The sequence below is a fragment of the Ambystoma mexicanum genome, chromosome 8 (genome assembly GCF_040938575.1).
Source record: "Ambystoma mexicanum isolate Mex_15411 chromosome 8, UKY_AmexF1_1, whole genome shotgun sequence".
NCBI lineage: Eukaryota > Metazoa > Chordata > Amphibia > Caudata > Ambystomatidae > Ambystoma > Ambystoma mexicanum.
In genome coordinates, this window is record NC_090929.1 from 903,535,496 (window position 1) to 903,557,834 (window position 22,339).

The following is a 22,339-nucleotide window of genomic DNA, read 5'->3' on the forward strand; positions in this document are numbered from 1 at the left end:
GAGTCCGTCGACGACCTCGGCGCCAATGTCTTCCTCGAAGACCTCACAGGTTCACGCGGTCTGGAGCACGTTGAGGACCTGGACCGGGCATGCCGAGAACGATTTCCCTTGTCCGAACGGGACCTTTCCCGCAAATCGTGACGACCACCCGAGCCCGAAGGCGTGCGAGCGGTGTTTCTCGGCTGATCACAGCCAACCCCACTCGGAGGCGCGGACGGACCAGTGCCCTGCGATTCGAGAATCGCCAACATTTTCTTCCCGAAGGAAGCCCATTCCTCCGGTGCTGCATGCTTGGTGGGGTAAGCGATCTGCCGACGGGCGGAGTTCTCGGATGAGGACAGGGAAGGCGACCGATGACGGCGCTTCCGGGAGTGCCTCAAAGAGGCAGAGGAGTGGCGAGACCGAATCCGGGACCGAGACCCACTGGACTTCTGACGACAACGCGGAGAGTCGCCCCTCAAGTGGTCCGTCAAAAACCCTGCAGACTTCGACTTCCGGGGCTTGGACACCTTAACTACCGTTAACAACTTCTTGCGCTCCCGCAAGGCTTTCAACGTGAGCAACTGGCAGTCGACAGTCATCCGTGTCATGGGCCTCCCCGAGGTACCAGAGGCAGGCGTCGTGCGAGTCCGTGACCGACATCTTGGACCCACAATCCCCACACTTCTAAAAGCCCGGACGCGGTGTGGAAGACAAGGTAGACATCTTCACGAAGAAATCTTTCACAAACACCAAACAGGTTTGAAGAACTGATAAAACAACAGAAACTCCAAAGAGTCAAGGCGCACCGAGATTCCCGAAGCAAACACGTTCACGGAAAAAACAGAACTGAAGCTAGGGGCGTCGTGCGTCCTACTTATAACATCCAGTGACGTCAGAGGTCCTTGAGGGCGGCGTATTGACGCAGGACGCAGACGATTTTCCGAAGCAGCACAGCTGTGGTGATTACTGTGAGATATGGAATACGTCGGAGGACCCAATCCCCTAAAATTCCTATTATGCAAGGAATGCTCAGAGCTGGGACTTGACATGACAGGACATCCCAAGAGTCACAAACGTGTATGTTGCGTCCAGTAACCACAAGAGATGCAACTAGTCTACTTTCGGTTCACACTTGATCAGTTTACGAATTGTAACCCAACATACTGCAGCAAATGTAATCTGAGAATCTCTCCACTTTACCCTCAAGCGTTACAAGGGCCTATTGTCTGGGAAAGACATCTGGAAAATGACACTACTCCAAATATTTTAGTCACTGTAGTCAAACACAAACTGTAGGAAAAAAGTATAGGAACAGAGGCTATTCTCACAAATAAAATTGTACTCCGATTTAGTCTTGCACAAGATTTTGTTTTCATTCATATTTTCTAAAATAACCCTATGCCACCTACAGGCCAGAAGAGTCGGTACACCTGCAAAGAAAATATGGTAGTCTTGTTCCATTACAAATAAAAGTGATAAATGTCAGTTTACATGTGATATAAAATACATACATTTGGGTGTTTAATATAAACATCTTATACATAGGTTGAAGACTTACATTTGCTCATCTCCACAATAAGGGGCTTTCATCACGCGTGACAAATACTGGAAACGTGTATTATGCTAGTCCTTTTTTTAAAAAGGAGATCAGGTCAACACAAACCAATTTTAAAAAGGGTGATGAAATTAGATAATTTAATCAATTGCTGGTCAGGCCCTAGAAGAGTTAATATTTCATATAACCAGACTATAGATGCCTACATTAAAGAAAATATTGTTATGCGCCTACTCTGACCAGACGCCACCTAACATTCCAACTGGGGCAATTTATTTTTCACACATTACTCAGCTGCATGTACTTCACATTCCATTTCCTTGGTGTGACTTCGCATAACCAGCATGGATTCATATTTTCACTACCAATGCATGATCCCAGATTTACAGGACAGTAATGCTGCAATATCTTGGTTAAGACAGAAATAGTCAAAGGAGCACTAATAACTGCCAAATAACTCAGTGTTTATAAGGACAACCAAACAGAAAGGACTTTATTTAAAAGGAGATTCTGGGAAGATGCACAGTGGACAGCTTAGCAATCTAGATGGGCCCAATGCGAGCAAAACAATTTGGCTCATCTAAACCCTGCCATGCGTTGCTATGTAGCTTGATGCGCCTCCAGTTAGCCATCGCGGAATTACCATCTGTTAGATACTATTTTGGCAAGGGACACAAATTGTTCTTAGGCGATCTTTAGCAGTAGCAAACACCAAACCTCTGCTGCACAGGTAGATCGGGAACAAACTTAAATGAGGAGACTGTTTCACAATATAAACAAAAGCTCCCAGAGACAGGAGCCTAGTCAACTAACTTTACTGACGACAGGTCCTATAGAGGAGAGAAAGCAGACCCACTCAAGTTTAGAACCAAAACACCATCATGCAAAATCATGTGCAAGTAGTCTTCATGAAGGCAGTCTGACTGCTGCATGGGTCAGCAAGCATTGTAGCAAAGATGGCTCAATTAGTAGTCTCTGGAACAGAATTTGGTGACAGGATCAGGGCTTCAATCCTCATCAGCCTGGAGCATATTGTGTGGCTGTAACTACAAATCAAATATCCTAGAGAAATTGGCAAGGAAAAATAGTTTACAGGAGATCCGATTTTCAGGGGTGATTTAGTCCTTCAAAGTGCTTGCCTCGATATAGAACTCTTCATGTGATCCCAGTTATTATATATTGCATACAAACTGGTAAGCATTAAGCCAATCAGACCGCCGCGAGCCACTCCACGGATTCCACCTAGAAAGAAAGACCAGTGTGTTATAAGCAGTATTCTCGACTTAAATTCTGCATAAGGTTAACAACATAATGCGGCTCCATAATGAAGCTCCATTTCTTTTACAAGCATAATGTTACAAAGTTGCTGTTCAACATGTGTTGGATTCAAACCCATACGACTACCTTTTTTCAGCAATTTTTATTAAACTTTGTAATGGATAAATACTGAATATAATTAACAATAAACCATTATAAGACTTGCTAACCAATAATCCAAGATAAAAATGCAAGTTTAATTAACAGGCACAATGTAGTGTATCAAGATTACAATAAGGGCTCGATTCGTGAAAAGTGTGTGAAAAGTGTGTGAAAAGTGTGTGAAAAGTGTGTGAAAAGTGTGTGAAAAGTGTGTGAAAAGTGTGTGAAAAGTGTGTGAAAAGTGCGTGAAAAGTGCGTGAAAAGTGCATGAAAAGTGCATGAAAAGTGCATGAAAAGTGCATGAAAAGTGCATGAAAAGTGCATGAAAAGTGCATGAAAAGTTTGTTGTGTACCCCACTTGCGCCAGTCAAATTGTGTGGAAAGGGCCATGCGTGCTGCCATCAGCCGCGAACATGGGCTGCCTGTGGTTATGGTCACGGGTGTTGGGGTGTCCCTTGTGGTTTGGGCTGCCTGCGGGGCATGGTCACAGGTGTTGGGGTTCCCGTGTGGTGTGGTCTGCCTGCAGGGTATGGTCCATGTGGGCTGCCTGCGGGGCATGGTCACAGGTGTTGGGCGGTCCCTTGCAGTGTGGGCTGCCTGCAGGGGGTGTTTGCAGCTGATGGCAGCACGTGTGGCCCTTTCCACGCGATTTGGCTGGCGCAAGTGGGGTACGCGAGGGCCTTTTCACACGGTTTGGCTGGTGCGAGCGGAGTATGCGATTTTGCAGGGGTACGTGAGGGCCTTGGCTGTGGGGTGGACCACCAGCCCCCATCACCCGTGACCATACCTGCAGGCAGCCCACCCCACAAGGGAGCCCCTCCATCACCCGTGACCATACCGTGCAGGCAGTCCACATGTGACCATACCCTGCAGGCAGCACCCGCAGGCAGCCCACACCACAAGGGATGCTCCCAAAACCCGTGACGATACCCCGCAGGCAGCCCACACCACATGGGAGCCCAATCACTCGTGACCATACCCCGCAGGGAGCCCACACCACAAGGGAGCCCCCCCCCCACCCCCCGTGACCATGCCCCGCAGGCAGCCCACACCACAAGGGAGCTCCCCCCTCCCCCATCACCTGTGACCATACCCCCACAGACAGCACACACTACAAGGGGGGGGGCCCTAACACACCCACATGTGACCATACCACAAGGAATCTCCCCCCCCAAACACCTGTGACCATACCCCGCAGGCAGCCCACACCACGAGAGGCCCCCCCTATCACCCATGACCATACCCCGCAGGCAGCGCACAAGGGAGGGCCCCTCCCAATCACAGGTGACCATACACCGCAGGCAGGCCCTGACTCACGTCCCCCCACCAAACACATTGTCCCAACATGCAATCATGTAGCACATGTCCACCAAAAAGCCACCAGACGCTGCCCCCCCCACAGTGAAACTCAAAACCCATCCATTGCTCCTACTCCCCAGTACATGCCCCATGGCATGTGAATCACAAATGCACACATGCATGTTTGCAAACATGACCAACATTGCTCAACAGCAGGGACACGCAAGAGCCAAAGAAGTGTGACATGCACCAAACCATTGAGAGCAGACACCACTTTGATTGTAAGGAATAAAAATGTATTAAGTACCAAAAAATTCACACCAACTGAAAGACAACCATAAAAATGAACGGAATGCAAATGAAAATGAAATTTAAAAAACAAAAAGAAATATTAAAACATTTGAAACTCCAAAATGTGGTCCATGTCCAATGATTGCCCTCCAATTGCAAACCAAAATCATAAAAAAACCATTACTCCCTGGTGAACAAAAAACAAAAAAATAAATAAGTCCAACTATGTACCAGGCTGAAGGGTCCATGATCCCTAAATCTAAATATACATCATAAAATAAAAACATTTACAAGATGTGGAGCAAAGTCCATGAACTCCAAATCATAAAAAAAGGAAAACTACTAAATAACCATTTACAAAAGGCAGCGGCCTAGTACTACAACTCGCCATTTCCCCCCCCCAGGAGTTCCAGCCAGGGCATCAAACTCTGCGATAATTTCCCTGAGGCTGGCGTCTGCTCTACCCTCGAGGACTCACAGGGACTCCATCGTGCTCCTCTCAAACTCCCTGCGAGTCTCCTCGAGGAACTCCGCCCGACACAGGGTGTTCTCCACCCTGGCCATGGCGAGTCGTGCCCCCCGCCACTCTGCTCCAATTTGCTGGCCCATTCGGGGTATGGTCACAGGTGATGGGGCTCCCTTGTGATGTGGGCTGCCTGCGGGGTATGATCACGGGTGTTATGGGTCCCTTGTCATGCGGGCTGCCTGCGGGGTATGGTCACGGGTGATGTGTCTGATGATCTTCCACTCATCACTCGCCTTCTACTGTCACATGACTGACGTCTCTGAGGTCACCCTGCAGCCCGATCCTCCTCAGAGGCATTTTTCCTTACCTCTCCATCCCACAGCAGCTCGTCTCTCTATGGGACTGGTGATACCGATGACCGACTACTGCAACGGGCAGTACCCGATTTCTGTGAATATTCACTCTTCCCTCTGCAACTCTGCCAGACCTGGACTGTGTGGAACGTTCTTTGGCCTTGGTGCAGGGTATCTCACTGACTGTGCAGATGGCACAGGCTCACAGTGGCTATGAGTGTTCATTCCTGGATCCTGTGCATTCTCAGTAAGTCCATTTGGGTCCTGGGCAAGCAATTCATTCAACTCCATCTCCAGTATTTGCTTCCTTCCCATGGTATTTGATCATCCTTTCCTGCTCACTCCGAGTCAGTTGCTCCTCATGGCCATTAGTTGATGGTTCTCTTATGTGTCAAGCGTAAGCCTCCCTACCGCTACGCAACTGCTGTTGCTTCTCCAGGTCTGGGGGCACTTCTGATGTTTCATGTGTTGGGCTTACTGTTCTCCTCTCCCCCGTTGTAGTCCTAGATGACTGAAAGAATGCAATTGACACCTGCCTACACTGTCTGCTACAACACGGTACTCTGAGCAACCATTTTGAGCCATGCACTGCCTCCAAGCCATCCTCCGCCATTGGGGGTGGGGTTTACTGTATCCCTACAACTCACTACCAACACTACACAGAATGACTGCACTTGCCATTACACTGCCATCAGTCCACGACATTCACATTACTGCCTGTGTTCTCAATGATAGTTGACGCCGTGCATGTGTACTGCACTGCACCCACACTCTTCTGAGCCCTATTCTCCCCTTTCACATGCCTATTCACTTGCGTAATGTCAAAGTGACCTGTCATTAATGAATCCATGTGCCTTCTTTCATTGTATTTGAACACCCTAGCATCGTGTTTATCATAGCGATTTCAATGAAATGTCAAATGACATGCATTGTACATGGCTCATGGACAGTAGTGTTGAGCTTCCATCTGGGTCTGGTTGACAGTTTGGGCATGGCTATGCTACGTGCCATCTGTATGTTGGCATCTGTCATGTTTGTGGAAGGACTATGCCAGTCACAAGCTTGTGTGTGATGCAGGTGCTATGGACCATGCAGTACATGTCTTATTTTGCCATGCGACATGCATCCATGTCATTGGCACTGCGTGCATACCTGAGTTTGTCTGTCACATGGCTGCTTCATGTGTTGGTTGTCAACATTGTAATACCTATGTTTGTGGCCTATGCTGTTAAAATGTGTGGTCATGTCTTATTTTGTGCAGGTGAAGAGGCACTGGAAGCCGAGGAGGAGATGGCAGAGGGGGTGGAGTATTCAGAGCCCCAACCAGGCACCAGTGGGGGCCATGGGGTGTAGCCCATGAACATCCATTGGTGCTCCAGACCATCCTGGCCGAGGGTGTCTCGAGTACACCTCTGAGGAACCCTATGCCTCCGGTGCAGAACTGGAAATTGAACCCTCATTGCTGTTGCAGGTGAGTGATTCTGCTGTGGATGCTGTTCTGTCCGACATCTGCAGTGGGGGGTGGACCCCTCAAGGGGCCAGTCAGTGTTGGTATGTCCATCTGTGGTGGTTACGGATGCAGGGTCACGCTCCACACTACTTGCTCCTGTTCCTGGGCCAGCTCAGCAAGGGAGGAATGCAGTCCTGCAGCCACAGGCAGCGCCAGGTATTCTTGGGGCCCGACAGGTGTGGTGTCCGGCAACACGGTGGCCGTGTGCCACCGGGGAATACTGTGTGGGAGAATTCCATGTATGCCATTAAACAGCAACAGGGGGGCATCATGCGAGGATGGCTCAGGGTGTGGAAAGGGTGGCCAATTCCATTCTCCCCCCTGAAAGGCAGATGAAGCTAGAGCAGCAGGCAGTGCAGTCCACATGCCGCTCGCACAGGCTGTACATGTTGGCTGCCAACAGGGACCGACGGGCTGAGCGGGGGGCTCTGCACACAGCCATGGCTGCAGAGGCACAGGCCCACAGAGATGCCCTGAGGGACGAGAACACCTCCCTCAGAAGTACTCTGGCTGCACTTGGGATGGGCCGCAGTAGACAGGTGGAACAGCAAATGGAGCAGCCATCTGTCACGCTCACCTGATTCCCAAGGAGGCGCAGGTCTGGCTTCGAGTGCTGATGCTTCTTCTATGGTGAAGCGCAGGACTCTGAAGATGGACTCATTGGCTCGCAGGAATATTCCCCTGTGCGTGAAAAGGGAGTATTACCTACTGACGGAATAATGCTCAAGCCTCCCACTCCCTTCCAACCCTCCATGATACCCTTCCTCGATTCCCTGTGAAGTCTCACCTTAGGGTCTGGAAGGATGAGTTCTCCATCCTGCTTCTGATGCAGGGGCGCGTTGAAACCCAGTTACTTCACTGGATTGAGGTTTGATGGGAGTTCAAATAAGCTTGACTATTCAGGTAAGGCGCTGTAAGAGTTCTGTAGCAAGTTCAAAAGTTCAAGCTTAATAATAATGTTCATTGTCTTATTGCAGCAAGCGCTAACTCTTATGTCTATTTCCCCTTAGGGGCCGGGGTTCGGAATGCCGGAGATATCGCGCCGACCCGAAGTGAAACGTGCAGTTCCAGTAAATGACAGGTAAGTTCTGGATGAGCGTTCGGGTAATGTCTTTGCATTCGCTCATTCAATGTCTTTGTCTTTTTTCCCCATAGGGGCCGGGGTCCGGAATGCCAGGAAGCGGCAGGACCCGAAATGAAAATGACCCAACAGGTAAATCTTAGAAGGAAACTGAGCTTTTCCTATTCCCTTCCTTCTCTCACCTTGTGTTCTTGTCTTTTTCTCTCTAGGCTCTGGGAAGTGGCTGCGGATCCGGATGATCGCTGCTGAAGATGGAGGTGCCCAGGAAAGGTGAGTGAAATGCAGCGCTGCAGCGATCGAAGCGAAATGCTTTTAAAATGATGTCTTCCCTTTCAGGATCGTCTGTGTGAAGTCTCCGTGATGCAGCTTTAGCGGGTAAGGTCTTCTTTCTCTCCAATTCTCTCTTAGCAGGTGACCCAGGATGCTGACAGGCGTGGCTGAAGTCCAGAAGCAGGAGCTGACACGGTGAGCGTCCAGCTGCGAGGAGCAGAACAACGCGAAGCGTGAGTTGCTGATCGGGCGTGGTTTAAATAGCTTTGGAAGAAGTTCCAGGTATGTATCCTTCCACCGATCAGGTATGTACCCTTCCCCGACCACACCCAGGGGAAAGTAGTTCCATTCAGGCCTCAAGAGGGCCTGGATGTAGCAGCATGGTCTGCATCAGGTAAGTGCACATTAAAACACTTGAACACATGTCTAGCTTTATGAGCCTGGCGCCTAAGGCGCCAGGACTGTGTCCAAAGGGCCCCAGCTTGGGCCCGCTGGCACTTCCCTGGGGGAAATGATGACTGCCTCTGGGGTTGCTGGGTCGGACCTGGCTCCTTGGAGGTAGGCATCATGACACCAACACACATCTCTGCTGAACTCCATGCAACCCGGGAGGAGATCCATGCGCCACGTGAGGCCTTGCAGGCGGAATCCCTTTGGACATCACTCATTAGTACCTATAAATTACATTGGACTTCCAGTCCCCCAAGAGTACACATAGGGTTACATGTTAGCAACAACGGGTCTTGTTTGTCTGTTTTAAATCACCACAACAAACCCAGTGAATCCTTGTTGAGAATACCTTCCCTGGAGGAACCTGCACTAAACCGGTGACTTTTGGGACAGAGAGCTGAATACATCATAGGGCTAAACTTAAGGAAAAGGGAACTGGGATTGTACTGGTTCTATTCATTTCATGTGCATCCGATTACGTACCCAATTTAAATGGTTAAACATATATTGACGCAACGCATTGTAAGTGAACATACTGGTGAATGCATATATTGGACATTTGGTTTTGTGTGCTACTACCGGATCGTTTAATTTCTTAGTGTATTCTGAAGACCTAATAAAGAATAGTATCTTTATACGTCGACTGTTTTAGCAGAATTATTTTGTGTTGTGTGAACTCTGAGGCCCTAGACAAAGCTCACTCACTACGGTGACTAAGCCTTGATTGCTCTTCCTCGTGCCTTGATTGGGTTTTGTCTAAACTCTGAGGAAACCGGTTCACCATAACTAGGGTGGCCTCCTAAAATCACCCCTCCCTCCCACTGGGTTGATTTTGAAAATCCATCTCAAGAGTGGCTAGAACACCATGGAAGGGGCAGTGTCTGCTATTTTTGGCTTAAAGGGAACCAGGGGTGCAGTCATCAGTGGGTAGAGGTCATGGGGAAGGAGGTGCTGCCATGGGGGCATGCTGACGAACTTCATTCTCCAAAAGGGAAGAAACGGGGGAGGGAGAGAGAACAGGTGAAGAATACTGTTTTTTAGAGGTAATCTTCCCATGAAGGTAACAAACATCCTTGAATAATGCCTTGTCGCCAAGGAGCAAATAGACTTGGGACTTTTCAAAGACTGACATGGTGGGATAGCAACAGAAATATGGTATTGGTCTCAGACATGAGGGCAGTCTGCACTTAGCAAGTACAAATCTCACGGCAGGGCCAAAAGCATTTCGTACTAAGAAGCTGGATAAGTACCATTCAAAATGGAGTAATAGCACTTGCCATTACAGCAGTAAGGCATGAAGCGCTATATAAAACCCAATATTATCCAGATATGTGGATGAAACTAGTTAGTCCCCTGTTGGGGCTAGAAAATGCAGACTGCAGGACCAAGTATGTGGTGCTAGAGTACTTGAGGTCTGCCAAGGGTCTGAAGATCAGTAGAAAGAACAGGTTTGGAATGGAGGCCAACATGCTACCCTGGGGGGAGAAGGAAACTGAATGGACGTCAAAGGTATTGTGAGGGGTAAGAAATGAGGCTGACAAAGTTGTAGCATTCTTATTGCCCGACATTTTATTCAACACAAATGGGTTGGAAAAAAACACCTCTATCCCTTATCCTAAATAAGGCGGTTCACTACCTAAAAAAAACAAAACTAAGAATCTGTCTGTCTGAAGTAGTTAGAAACTCAAACAGTCCAGGTGTGGCGCTGTTGAGCAGCCCAAGATGGCTACTTAGCTTAACAGCTCTGTGAACAGCCAACACACATCTGCATGAAGTGGTGGTTCCCAACGCTTCCTAAGCCTTGAGATCCGACATATGCGAGGACAAGGTTACTGAGAATCCACGGTCTGAATATTGGGGAGACCAATTCACTGGATACACCTGCGCCTTGGGCGGCCCTCTGCCGCTGTAAACTGCTGAGCCGCTGCGTGATCCCTGTGCGCAGAACGATTCACCTGCCCTCCTTACCTTGGCTGCCGCGACACCAGAGCTGGAGTGTGCACAGTCTGTCACCGGCAGATCCTGAGACTGCTGCACCTCCCAGCACTGCGGCTGGAGTCCGATTGCCACCCCTCCCCCTGCTGAGCCAGCATCATTGTTGCTCCATTCCCAGGGCTGCCCCCTGTATCCAGCTGCGCTGGGCCGGAGACTCTAAACCCACCCTGCACCAGCTGCGCTCTGGGGTGCACCCTCTGCCTTACAAGCACCTGGGCTGAACTCCCCGCCAGGCCATGCCTCCACCACCAGACCGCCACCAGTGCTCCTCCGTGACCCTGCCATGGGCTGGGCCTCCACCACGAGACCACTGCCCTCCTCATCCACGACTGGGACAGGCTGCCATCTCCCTGCTTGACGACACGACCGGAGGTGCGGCCAGCCCTCCTTGGGCCCCACCATCTTCATCTGAGCCGGGGCGAGGGACCCCGCCCAGGACCTGCAACCTCCTTGGTCAGGCGCCCCACCAGACAGACTTGCTCCTCCTGGGCCGGTGTTGTGCCCCCTCCCCCCCCCGGTCCCCTGACACCTCGAGGCGCAGACAGCAGCTGTGCGCTGCCGCCCGCCCCGGTAGTGGGAGAAACCTACAATCGAGGGTCGGGGCTGGGCCCCCCGAATACCCACAAATACTGCGGTGAAGGACAGGTTACTGCAGCTGGCTCGCGATTTGGGCCACCTATACCCTTACCACGGTAAGAGCACTCTTTACTCCGGCCTGCATGATCTCAGAACTCATCACATCCCTATCTCATGGCTGATGTGGACTGTGGTGAACCTCAATTCCTGCCTAGGTCCCGTCTGAATCACCATACATATATGACCCCACAGCTACCAAACTAATATAGCTTGAGGGTCCGCATTGAAAGGTCCATCAGCAAAAGCTCCCCTGTCCTGATTTCAGAGCGCCCCTTACCCCCCCCCCCCCACTCCCTGCCCACAACGCAATTAGACCTGCCGGAACAATAGCGGACGATGCGAGGATCATAACTGACAGTGCTCCCAGTGATTGCTCAACCAGCTGCCTCATCCATTGGGTCCTTGTCCGAGTCTTGCCTACTCTACCGCCAAATGTAGCTGCGCCCTGTCACGCCTGCATGAGGGGCACGGCGGGCGACTGGCCAGCGAATACCGGCTCTCTACACCCAGCACATTGCACCTGAGCACTGCACACTACATGGGTTTACCACGTTACACGCTAAACCTCATTCCCCAGTGTGGATTTCCAACTCCCCAATTCTGGGTTCAAACTGCTGCGGCAAGAATACCATCCCTTAAGCTACGACACTGCGATTCCACTTTTGCATCAGGTGTAGGGAGTACATGGCTCTCGCCACCTACTGCTGGGTTGAACCAATACACACGATGTCTAACAGATCCCGCGGCACAGGGAAAACTGGAGCCATGGACAAATTTGCAAAAGCCACTACTAGACCTGAGCAAGGCCAGTCGCCTACCTGTCAGGGCGACACGGATATACAGGTGGATCCCCCCCCTGGCCCAGACCTAGCCATAGATTCCATCATGGTTGCTAAGAACTTTGCATCCTTTCATGAAAAGTTAGATGACATTAATGCCAATGTCGCGTCGCTCAGATCCAAGCTGGATCAGCACAGCTCTAGGATTACCGAATCGGAGACCAGGATCGGAGCGAATGAGGACGGCATCAACGAGCTACAGAACACAGTGTCTACTTTAGTTCGAGACATGAAATCAGTCAAAGCCAAGTGCGATGATCTGGAGTCCAGGTCTCGTAGAAACATACGCATCATTGGGGTTCCAGAGAATGCGCTTAAAGGCCGACTGGAACTGGCCACTGAAAATCTGCTGAAAGACCTGTTGGACGGCCCAGATCTGTCCCCTTTCTTCGCAGTCGAACGGGCGCACAGAGCGCTGACGCCTTGCCCTAAACCTGGGGATTTCCCGAGGCCGATAACAGGGAAGATCTTGAGCTATAGAGACAGATCAAATACTCTGACTGGCACGGGAAAAGGGGGAACTTCGACTAGAGGCACAAATCATCAGAATATTCCCAGACTTCTCCACGGGTGTGCAGCAAGAGCATCGACAATTCATCGGCGTCAAAAAGCTGCTTAGAGAGAAACATCGCCTACGCTATATTATTTCCAGTTCGCCTGAAGTTCACCTTTAATAACGAACTGTACTTCTTCACAGTGCCAGACAAGGCAGTGAAGTTCACTGAAGCACATATCCCCCAGCATGGCCCGGACAACGACCTAATGGAGAATGACTGACCCCGATTGGGCACCTCTCATGTCTGTTGCGATGCTTTCAGTCTCTAACCCCTATATCTTATGTGTATTTAGTACCTATGTCACATTCTGCTTGTCCACATCACTGTCGCTAGACCAGCCGATATACCTGGCCACCATCATCGTGTAGCATTAATTGCCTCCACCATACTACCGCCTAATTTGAGTGGCCACCGATCCCACCGCAAGGCCCTATACCACTGTCACCCCATAACTATGCTTAATCCTCCTCAAATCTGCAAACCCTAAGGGGGGCCCTCCGGCTCCTATAGGTGAGATGCAGAGTGAAGGCCGATTGCCACAAAACCATTTTGAAATGTAGCAGAACCCCTTGGTTCCCATACAAGTTGGCTGCACGGCAGCGGCACACCCTGCTGCGACTGCAATGTTTGCTGCTGCTGTTCTGTTGTACGTGAGCTCTGTTGGGCTGTTGTAAGGGATGAGCCGGGTTGGGGATGGTTCACCCTCGGGAGAGGGACAGCCACAATGCCAGGTTGGTTTGCACAGTGAGGCGGGGGACGGGTGGAATGTAGGGATTTTGAAAAATGGCAGTAAGAGTGTGGCACTACGCGCAATGAGTATATCTAGACAGGACGGGTACGGCAGCTAGAGCTCACTCACGGGCAGCTAAAAGTCTCATTTCCCACATGGAATCCGTGGGACTGCATGACGTCTAGAGGACACTCCATCCTCGTTCATGCGAATCCACCTTTTACCTCTGTCCACGACAGCTCCTCTAGAATCGACCTATTTCTGACATCAGGTGACCTGATCTGCAAAGTTGAAGATACTAGTATCCTGTGCCGCACTGTCTTACCATACTCCAGTGACACTGTGCTTGGAACTCGGGCCCTTCCTCCCCCCACAATGCTTAGCGTTTCAAATCAGAGGCACTTCTAGATGTGGTGTTCAAAGCTGAGATCCTCTAGAACATAAGAACCTTTTTTGAAAACCATCTACAACAGGACACCACCCTCGGGGTTAGGTGGGAGGCTTTTAAGGTTTATATTAGAGATATGGCCATCTCTCAGGAGGCGGGTGTTTTAAAAACCATCAGGAACGATCTACTGCGCTCTGAGACTAAACTTAAAGGCCTGGAACGCGAGTGTGGGACGGATGCTACACCGTCCAAGCTGGCACGAATCAGGGAGGAAATGGAGACATTTGAAGACCACGCCATGCGAGAGATGAGGTATCTTGCACGCCCAATTGCAGCAAGGAACTATGGGGAGGGCGAAAGACCTGGGAGAACACTAGCTAAATTTGTCAGAGCGGAAGGGGGTAGGACCCATATGGAATGCATCAAGGATACACAAGGCATTCCACAGTGGTCGGACCAACAACTGCTTTCAACATTCACACAGTTCTATACCAATCTATATACTCAACAGGTACATGATACACAGGATATCCTAGATCTACTTGACCAAATCCCCATGACTCTTGTGTCCCGAACCACTCGTGAGCAGCTAGATGCATCCATAACACTAGATCAGATATTTCAGGCCATCGGTGACTTCTCCCGGGGCAAAGCCCCCGGCCCAGACGGACTCACTTCAGAGTTCTACCAGGAACATGTCGCCCAGGGATTGCTGAGGTATGGGACGAGGCGCTTCGGGTGTCCACCCTTCCCCCATCAATGCCGAGGCTCTCATAACTGTTCTCCTCAAACCTGGCGATGAATGCGGATCCTACAGGCCCCTCTTGCTCATGAACCTAGACACGAAAATACTTGCCAAGACCCTCCCCAACAGATTCCTCCCAATTATGCCATACTTCGTACACAAGGATCAAAGCGGTTTAGTCCCTGGGCACTCCACGTCTCTTAACATAGGAAGGAACAAGTTACTTACCTGTAACTGTTCTCCAGCATGGGTCTGGCATGGATTCACATGCTCATGAATATTCCCCATCAGGCTGGGAATCCTTGGTAAAGAAAAAATCAGTATCAGTTTCGTTTCTGATCTGTCTTTCTTAGTAGTAAACAATCACTGATCTCTGGGTCATACTGCCCCCAGCCAATGACTGCCCTAAGCCCCGCCTCTGGCAGCCATCCTCAGATCTGGTACCACGCCAAGTGGCAGTATGACCAAGTGAAGAGCCGCAGAGGGGTAGGTGGGAGGGTTCGCATGTGAATCCATGCCAGACCCATGCTGGAGAACAACAGTTACACGTAAGTAACTTGTTCCTTCTCCAGCATGGGGTCTGGCATGGATTCACATGCTCATGAATATAAGAATACATAGCAGTATACACATGCACAACCACGGGAGGTGGCAACAGGCTCAACATTAAGCATCTCTTACCTCCTCACCAGGCTCACCTTAAGCGAACAGGTTGCGCAGCACTGCTTGGCCGACCCTGGACTCCTCCCTGGAGTCCCGACCGATGCAGTAGAATATTGTGAAGGTGTGCGTCGACCTCCACGTAGCAGCCCTGCAGATGTCCAGCAGGGGCACACCATACAAGAACGCTGTGGGAGCAGCGATCGCTCTGGTCGAATGGGCTCTCAGGCAGCCGGGCAGCGGTCGGTTTCCCAACCGGTGACAGTGCATGATGCAACCGGAGAGCCATCTGGAAATGGAAGTCTTCGAGAGAGCCTTCCCTTGATTCACAGATCCAAAGTTCACAAACCATTGTGACGCCTTCCGAAAACTGTGCATTCCACGTAGAACTTCAGTGCTCTAGCTACATCCAGCGAGTGCAAAGTCCTCTCGGCCCGCGTCGAAGGCGACGGGAAGAAAACTGGTAACACCAAGGGCTCGTTGAGGTGGAAGTCCGACAGCACCTTGGCCATGAAGGAGGGGTGCTTCCTCAGCACCACCCTCGTGTCATGAAAAGTCAAGTATGGAGGCTTGCAAGATAGGGCCTGGATCTCTCCCACTCATCGTGCGGAGGCGATGGCCATGAGGAACTCTGTCTTACATGACAGGAACTTCAAAGGCGCCGAATGCATAGCCTCGAATGGGGGTCCCCCCCCCATGAGCCTGGTCAACACCAGATTAAACTCCCACACCGGGGCAGGAGCCTTTACCGGCGGGAACGAACAGAATAGTCCCTTCATAAATTCCTTCACCAGGCGATGAGACCACAAGGACGCCCGTCCCGTAGTCCTGGTATATCGGGAGATGGCAGCCAGATGTATTTTGATGGAGACGTGAGCCAGTCCAGCTTTGGCCAGCGACAGTAGGTACGGCAGTACTTGAGGGGCCGTAATCCGCATAGGGTTAATCTTCTGTGCAAGGCACCAGACAGAGAACCTCTTCCACTTATGACCGTAACATTTAAGAGTGGAGGACGCCCTGGCTTTTGCAAGAACCTCTCTGCAGTCAGCCGGGATATCGTACCCTCCAAACTCTAGTGCTGCAGGAGCCAGGCCTGCAAGTTCAGCGACTGTGGGTCGTGATGGAGAATGGCGCCTCCTTTTCTGGAGAGAAGATCCGCGTCCGCCGGCAGCTTGACTGGTGGGGACGTTCACAAGTCCAGAAGATCCGGGAACCAGATCTGCCTCGGCCACGCCGGTGCGAGGATCATTCTGCACCTGGACTTCTTGAGCTGGTTGATGAGGCGGAGCAGCAACGGCGGGAACGCGTATAGAAACAGGCCGTCTCAGGGGAACGAGAAAGCATCGCCGATGCTCCTCGGCTGCGGGAACCTGCTGGCGAACCTCTGGCACTTGGGAGTTCGTCACTGTCGTGAAAAGGTCGATCCGGGGTTTGCCCCATCGTCGAAAGAGCCGATCCACCTGGTCCTGACATAGTTCCCACTCGTGGCACGAGCGCAGCTCCCTGCTGAGTGAGTCGGCGATGGTGTTTTTTATTCCTGCCAGGTGGAAGGGAACCAGAAACATCCCCTGGGCGACGGCCCAGTGCCACAGATCCTGGGTCTCCTTGGATAGGGCTGGGGATCTGGTGCCCCCCTGCTTCCGTATGTAGAACATCGTGGTGGTGTTGTCGGGGAAGATCCTCACCACTTTGTCCTTGAGGGACGGAAGGAACGACTTGAGTGCCCAGAACACTGCTCGGAGCTCCAGAATGTTGATGTGGAGAGACCTCTCTTCCGGGAGCCAAAGGCCTCGTAAGTGGAGATCACCGGTGTGGGCCTTCCAACCCTCCAGAGAGGCGTCCGTCGTCACCCTATCCTGAAACGCCGGGGTTTGAAAGTCCGTGCCTGTAGTGAAGTGAGCACGGGTACCCCACCATACGATCGCCCGACAGAAATCCTCGTCGAGAGGGATCCTGTCCTCGAAGCAGCCCGTCGCCTGAAACCAGCGGGCGTCGAGGAGCTCCTGTAGCGGACGCATCCGAAGTCTGCAAAGGGGTACAAGATAGACGCATGAGGACATCATCCCGAGGAGGGACTTGATGGACCTCACCCTGGCCACGTCTGTGGCTAGCAGGCACCGCACCTTGCCCAGAATGGTCTTCGTCCTCCCCTCTGAAGGGGAGGCTAATTGCCCCACTGTATCGAGCTTCGCTCCCAGAAACAGTGCAACTTGCGACAGAACCAGGTGGGATTTGGGGTAGTTGATGGCGAACCCCAGTTCCGTGAGCAGCCGGACGGTCCTCGCTGTGTGTTCGACGGCGAGTTCTCTTGTCCTTGCCCGGATTAGCCAGTCGTCCAGGTAGGGGTAGACATGGATCCCCTGCAGGCACAGCGGCGCCGCCACTGGTGCCAGGCACTTGGTGAATACCCTTTGTGCCGACTTTAATCCGAACGGTAGGGCTCTGAATCGGTAGTGGCGTCCCTGAACCACGAACCTGAGAAACTCTGTCCTTTCAGAATGGGGATGTGGAAGTAAGCATCCTCCAGGTCCAACGACAATAGGAAGGGGACCATCCTGAATTTCTGCGCCTTGATGTATTTGTTTAACCGACGCAGGTCCAGGATGGAGCGCCAACCGCCTGTCTTCTTTCTGACGAGGAAGTATCTTGAATACACTCCGGAGCCCCGGAGCCTCCTGGGGACGAGCTCGATGGCACCTTTTAGCATCGCCCTTACCTCCAACAGCAGTTGAGGGACGTGATTCTCCTTCCTGGCCACGGGAGGAATGAGAGGGCACTTCTTTTGGAATTCCAGCAAGTGCCCGTTGGCCAGGGTGTCCAGCACCCAACGGTCAGTGGAGATGGACTCCCACACTCTGACGAACTTCGTCAGCCGGCCTCCCACCGGGGTGGTTTGGTGGAGGCCCGACGACGCGGCCGGGTCAGTCTCGCTTGGAGGCGGCCTTGCCGCCTTGGCCTCCTTGGAGACAACGGCGGGATCCCCCTTGCTTGCCGCGACCTCTGTAGGCCGCCTGGGAAGAGGAGCGGGCCGCCTGGCGGTATGTGGAAGAGCCACCGCTGGATCCTTTGGAGGCACCCTGTCTGCCTCTGGAGCTCCGAAAGGGCCGTCGTTGAAGTACCCCTAGGGCCTGGGCCATCTCCGAGTCGGTCTTGATGGCCTGGAGAGACTTGTCCAACGCCTTACCAAAAAGGTTGTTGCCGTTGAACGGCATATCCAACACTCTGGTCTGGACGTCCTGGCGAAAGTCGTCGCCTTGAGCCATCGTCGTCGGAGGCAAACTCCGTTGCCCAGTTGGCGAAATCCGGTATCGGCAATGTCCGTTGCCACCGTTATGGCGTGATCCGACGCCACCTCGCCTTCCTGCAGAATTTGTAGGCCCTCTGCCCTCTTGTCGTCGGGTAGGAAGTCTAGCAAGGGAGTTATCTTGAACCAGAGCTCCCTGTCGTAGCAGGCCACGATCGCTAAGGCATTGGCTGCCTTAGTCGTCGACGAGATGACATCGTCCCATGGAGTCCAACTTCTTGCCCTCGCTGTCCGGCAGGGAAGTGGAAGTTGAAGCCGCCGCACCCGCTGCGTTCCTCTTAGCCGCTGCCGAGACGACCGAGTCAGGCGTGGGCTGGGCCCTGAGGCACAAGGGGGCGGCATTGGGGACTCGGTACTTCTTCTCGTACCTGTCCCTCTTGGCGGGTGTCGTGGAAGGGTTCGAGGATAGCAAGCCCCTCGTCCCAGATGTCGTCGAGCAAAGGCACCGCGAGAACCGTCTTCCTCTTGGCCTCTCGTCGTTGGTAAAGAAACCCTCCCTTTTTTTGTTCTTCAGGGCAGAGCTGGAAGAGCTCGGATGCCCTGGTTATCATGGCGTGAAAGGAGCCAATTTCGTCGGCTGGAGAAGCCCGAGGGGGGGTGATGACGGGATGTCCGCTGTGTCATCGCCACCGTTGTCCGTCCCCGTATCCTCTCTGGGGTCCGGCGAGGGGGATGAGGGGTCCACAGGCCTCGCGGGCACGAAGGGCGGAGAGGGGTGGACTCCACTGCTTGTTCAGAGGGTTCCCCGACGGGCCTGGTTCTGGATCCTCCATCGGGGTCCGTGGTAATCTCGTCCTTCTCGGTACATAAGGATTGGATCGCCAACAAAATGGCTGCCAAGCTATCCTGGGGCTTGGGTAATGGCTGCGACGGGCGGGATGGCCGTTCCACTGGGCCCTCTTTGTCGCCATCGTTGCTATCTTAGATCACATCAGCGGGGACCGTCCCCTGGGATCGAACCTTCTCGAACCTCCCGTTGAGGCCTATGACCCTCTCATTGAGGCCCTTCTCTGTTTCCACCAGCTCCACTTCAGAGGCTGATTCCGAGTCTAATGGCCACCGGCCCACTCCCCCCTTTTTCCGCCGGGGACTTCACGGGGCTCTTAACGATGGACTGGAAAGAGGATTCCCTCCGCGGTGGCAGGGATACTCTGGGCCCAGAGGCCGTTTCCACTGGCGTAGTCTCAGCTGGCTTCGCCAGGGTCGCAGCGACCACTTCGATAGAGGCCTTTGCCGGCTGGATCAAAGCCCTCACCACCTTAGGTGCGTCCTGGGCCTTCGCCTTGGCGGGGGTGGGGGGGGTGGGAAGGTCAGCGCCTCGCTCCCCCTTCGAGATCGACCGGGGCCGCTCCAGCAGCGTACCCGGGTTCTCGGACTTCCTCTTTCCCGAACCAGAGCGCTGGCTCTTGGTTGAACGTGCTGGGGAAGTCGCGCCCTGCCTGGCAGCCGAAGAAAACGGAAGTAGAAACGGTGGAGCTTGAGGCTCGATTAAACCGAAAATTTGAGAAAATCTCCTGAAAAAGCGCAAAAACTCAAGAGCTAAAGCACGAGGACTCCCAACACTTGAGCGTGCGGTAAAAATCTGACGATGGCTGCCAGAGGCGGGGCTTAGGTAGAGGGCAGTCATTGGCTGGGGGCAGTATGACCCAGAGATCAGTGATTGGTTACTACTAAGAAAGAGAGCAGAAACTAAACAGATACTGATTTTTTCTTTGAGGATTCCCAGCCTGACAACGGGGAATATTCATGAGCATGTGAATCCATGCCAGACCCCATGCTGGGGAATAATTTTACAATAGAAACAACATACCCTATTCCAAATCACAGGCAATTGTGTGTTAGCAACATTGTGTGCATCATTCCATTAGTTGTCTTAATATCCTGGTATTGGTATAGCTTGCGCTGCAAAGCTGGCAGAACCACATTGAGGCCCCAGACTGAGAGCAGCCTTTGAACCAGTGGAAGAAAGCCTATACAACCTTAAGGTGGGCCTTAACCACTGGGTTGGCTGCAGAAAAAGCATGCTATGGGAAATTCTTTTAAGCCCCAATGGACGCCAAATAAGTGTGATAAGTATCCGCCTGACCTCCAGAACGAGCCAGGTGGGCTGAGAAAGCATTACGTCATCTAAAGGACAGGTGACCGGGCCGAGACTCTCGTCATAAGCCCAATGAGAGAACCTAGCCCATTTACTCTTATACTGGGACCTAGTTGAGGACCTCCTGGCTTGCTGAATGATGTCCCAGTTGTCATCCGAAAATTGAGCATGTTGAAGCTTCAGCTGGTCAGTAACCAGGCTGCCATTGCAGTTTGGCCGGGTCCAGATGCTCCACCACCCGCCCTGCTGCGTCAGGTATCCCCTGCTGGAGATCTGAAGGTGGACGGGACCCTGGGAGCACAACTGCAGCAGATCCAGAAAGCAGTCTCGAAGGAGAGTGGGGGCAATCAGGATGAGGCTGCAACCCACCGAAGTCTGGAACTTGCAGTAGGTCCGTTGGAGCAGCGGGGTGGGAATGCATAACACCTGTGGCTGCGCAAACTGATCTGGAAGGCATAACCCAGAGAGCCCAGTCCTACCCATCAAGCAAACTAGGGGCACTTGGAATTCAGAAGGGATGCAAACAAATCCAGGTCTGCAAACCCACAACGCTGGAACAGGGGCAACAAGTAGTTGGTGTTGAACCTCAAGCAACTTGGCTTCTGCATTGCTGTCCCCTGGGAGGTGAACTGCCGAAATCCAGATCCCCTCAGCAAGGGCCCTTTCCCAGATCGATACCGCCTCCATGCAGAAGGGGAGGGAATGGGTGCCACCCTGCTTGTTCAGGGAAAACATTGTAGTAGAATTGTCCATCCTGTCCAGAACAGACCGGTCTCTGTTGAGGAGCAAAAACACCTTGAGGGCCAAGCCCACTGCTCTGAGCTCGAGCAGATTGATATGCAGGAGGGCTTCCATCCTGGACCCTGCTCCACGAATCTCAGCCTTCCAGAGTAGCCCCCAGCCCGAAAGGGAGTCCATAGTCGCAACCAGGGGGCCCTGTCGGGTGAAGGGTGCTCCCACTGAAACATAGCTATCCATCAGCAACCAGCGAATATCGGGAAGTAGGAGCAGAGCTATTGGGACCCTGTCTGACTGAGACCCCGCCTCCTCATCCCAAATGGCCACCAGGTGGAGCCAGAGGCACCTCATCTTGAGGTGAGCATGCTGTACAGTGAGTACACAGGAGGCAATCTGGCCCAGAATGTGCTGGAAACACCATGCTGAGGTGGTCGAGTTGGCCAGAAAGTACCCCACTGCTTTGCAGAGAGACAGAAGACCCTCGGCCGTAGGGAACACCAACTGAATGGCAGTGTTGCAACCCACCCCTAGGAAGAAGAGTTCCTGAGATGGGCACAACTGACTTCCTCTGGTTGAGGGAGAACCCCATCTGATGAAGGATATCTGCCAATCCCTGGCAGGAGTGCACCACCTCTTCGGCTGATCACACCCTCACCAGCCAGTCTTCCAAATAAGGGTACAGATGATGGCCCTAAAAGCAGCTTTGTGAAGACTCAAGGGGGGGAGTTCAGGCCAAAGGGAAGCACCTTGTACTGAAAGTGGAAGGACATAATCGTGAACCGCAGAAACTTCCGATGCGGTTGGTAGATGGTTACATGCAGGTATGCATCCTGGAGGTCCAGCGAACACATCCAGTCCCTTGCACACAGACTCCGTTATCTGCATGGGAGTAATCCTCTTGAAGTGTTCCAGCGGTAGACAGATTTAGAAATGACGGGTCCAGGACAGCCCACAGGCCAGCCTGGTTGCCCTT

The 22,339-nt window shown here is 52.4% G+C and overlaps 1 protein-coding gene across 1 annotated transcript in view; it reads right to left on the reverse strand.

Moving 5' to 3' along the window:
• Nucleotides 1–2,001: 2,001 nt before the first annotated feature.
• LOC138472562 (mitochondrial import inner membrane translocase subunit Tim23) overlaps nt 2,002–22,339 on the reverse strand; it is a 540,823-nt gene continuing 520,485 nt past the window's right edge. Inside the window, exon 7 of the mRNA XM_069610797.1 lies at nt 2,002–2,779. Coding sequence (XP_069466898.1) covers nt 2,664–2,779 — 116 coding nt within the window. The 3' untranslated portion in view covers nt 2,002–2,663. The remainder of the gene's footprint in view (nt 2,780–22,339) is intronic.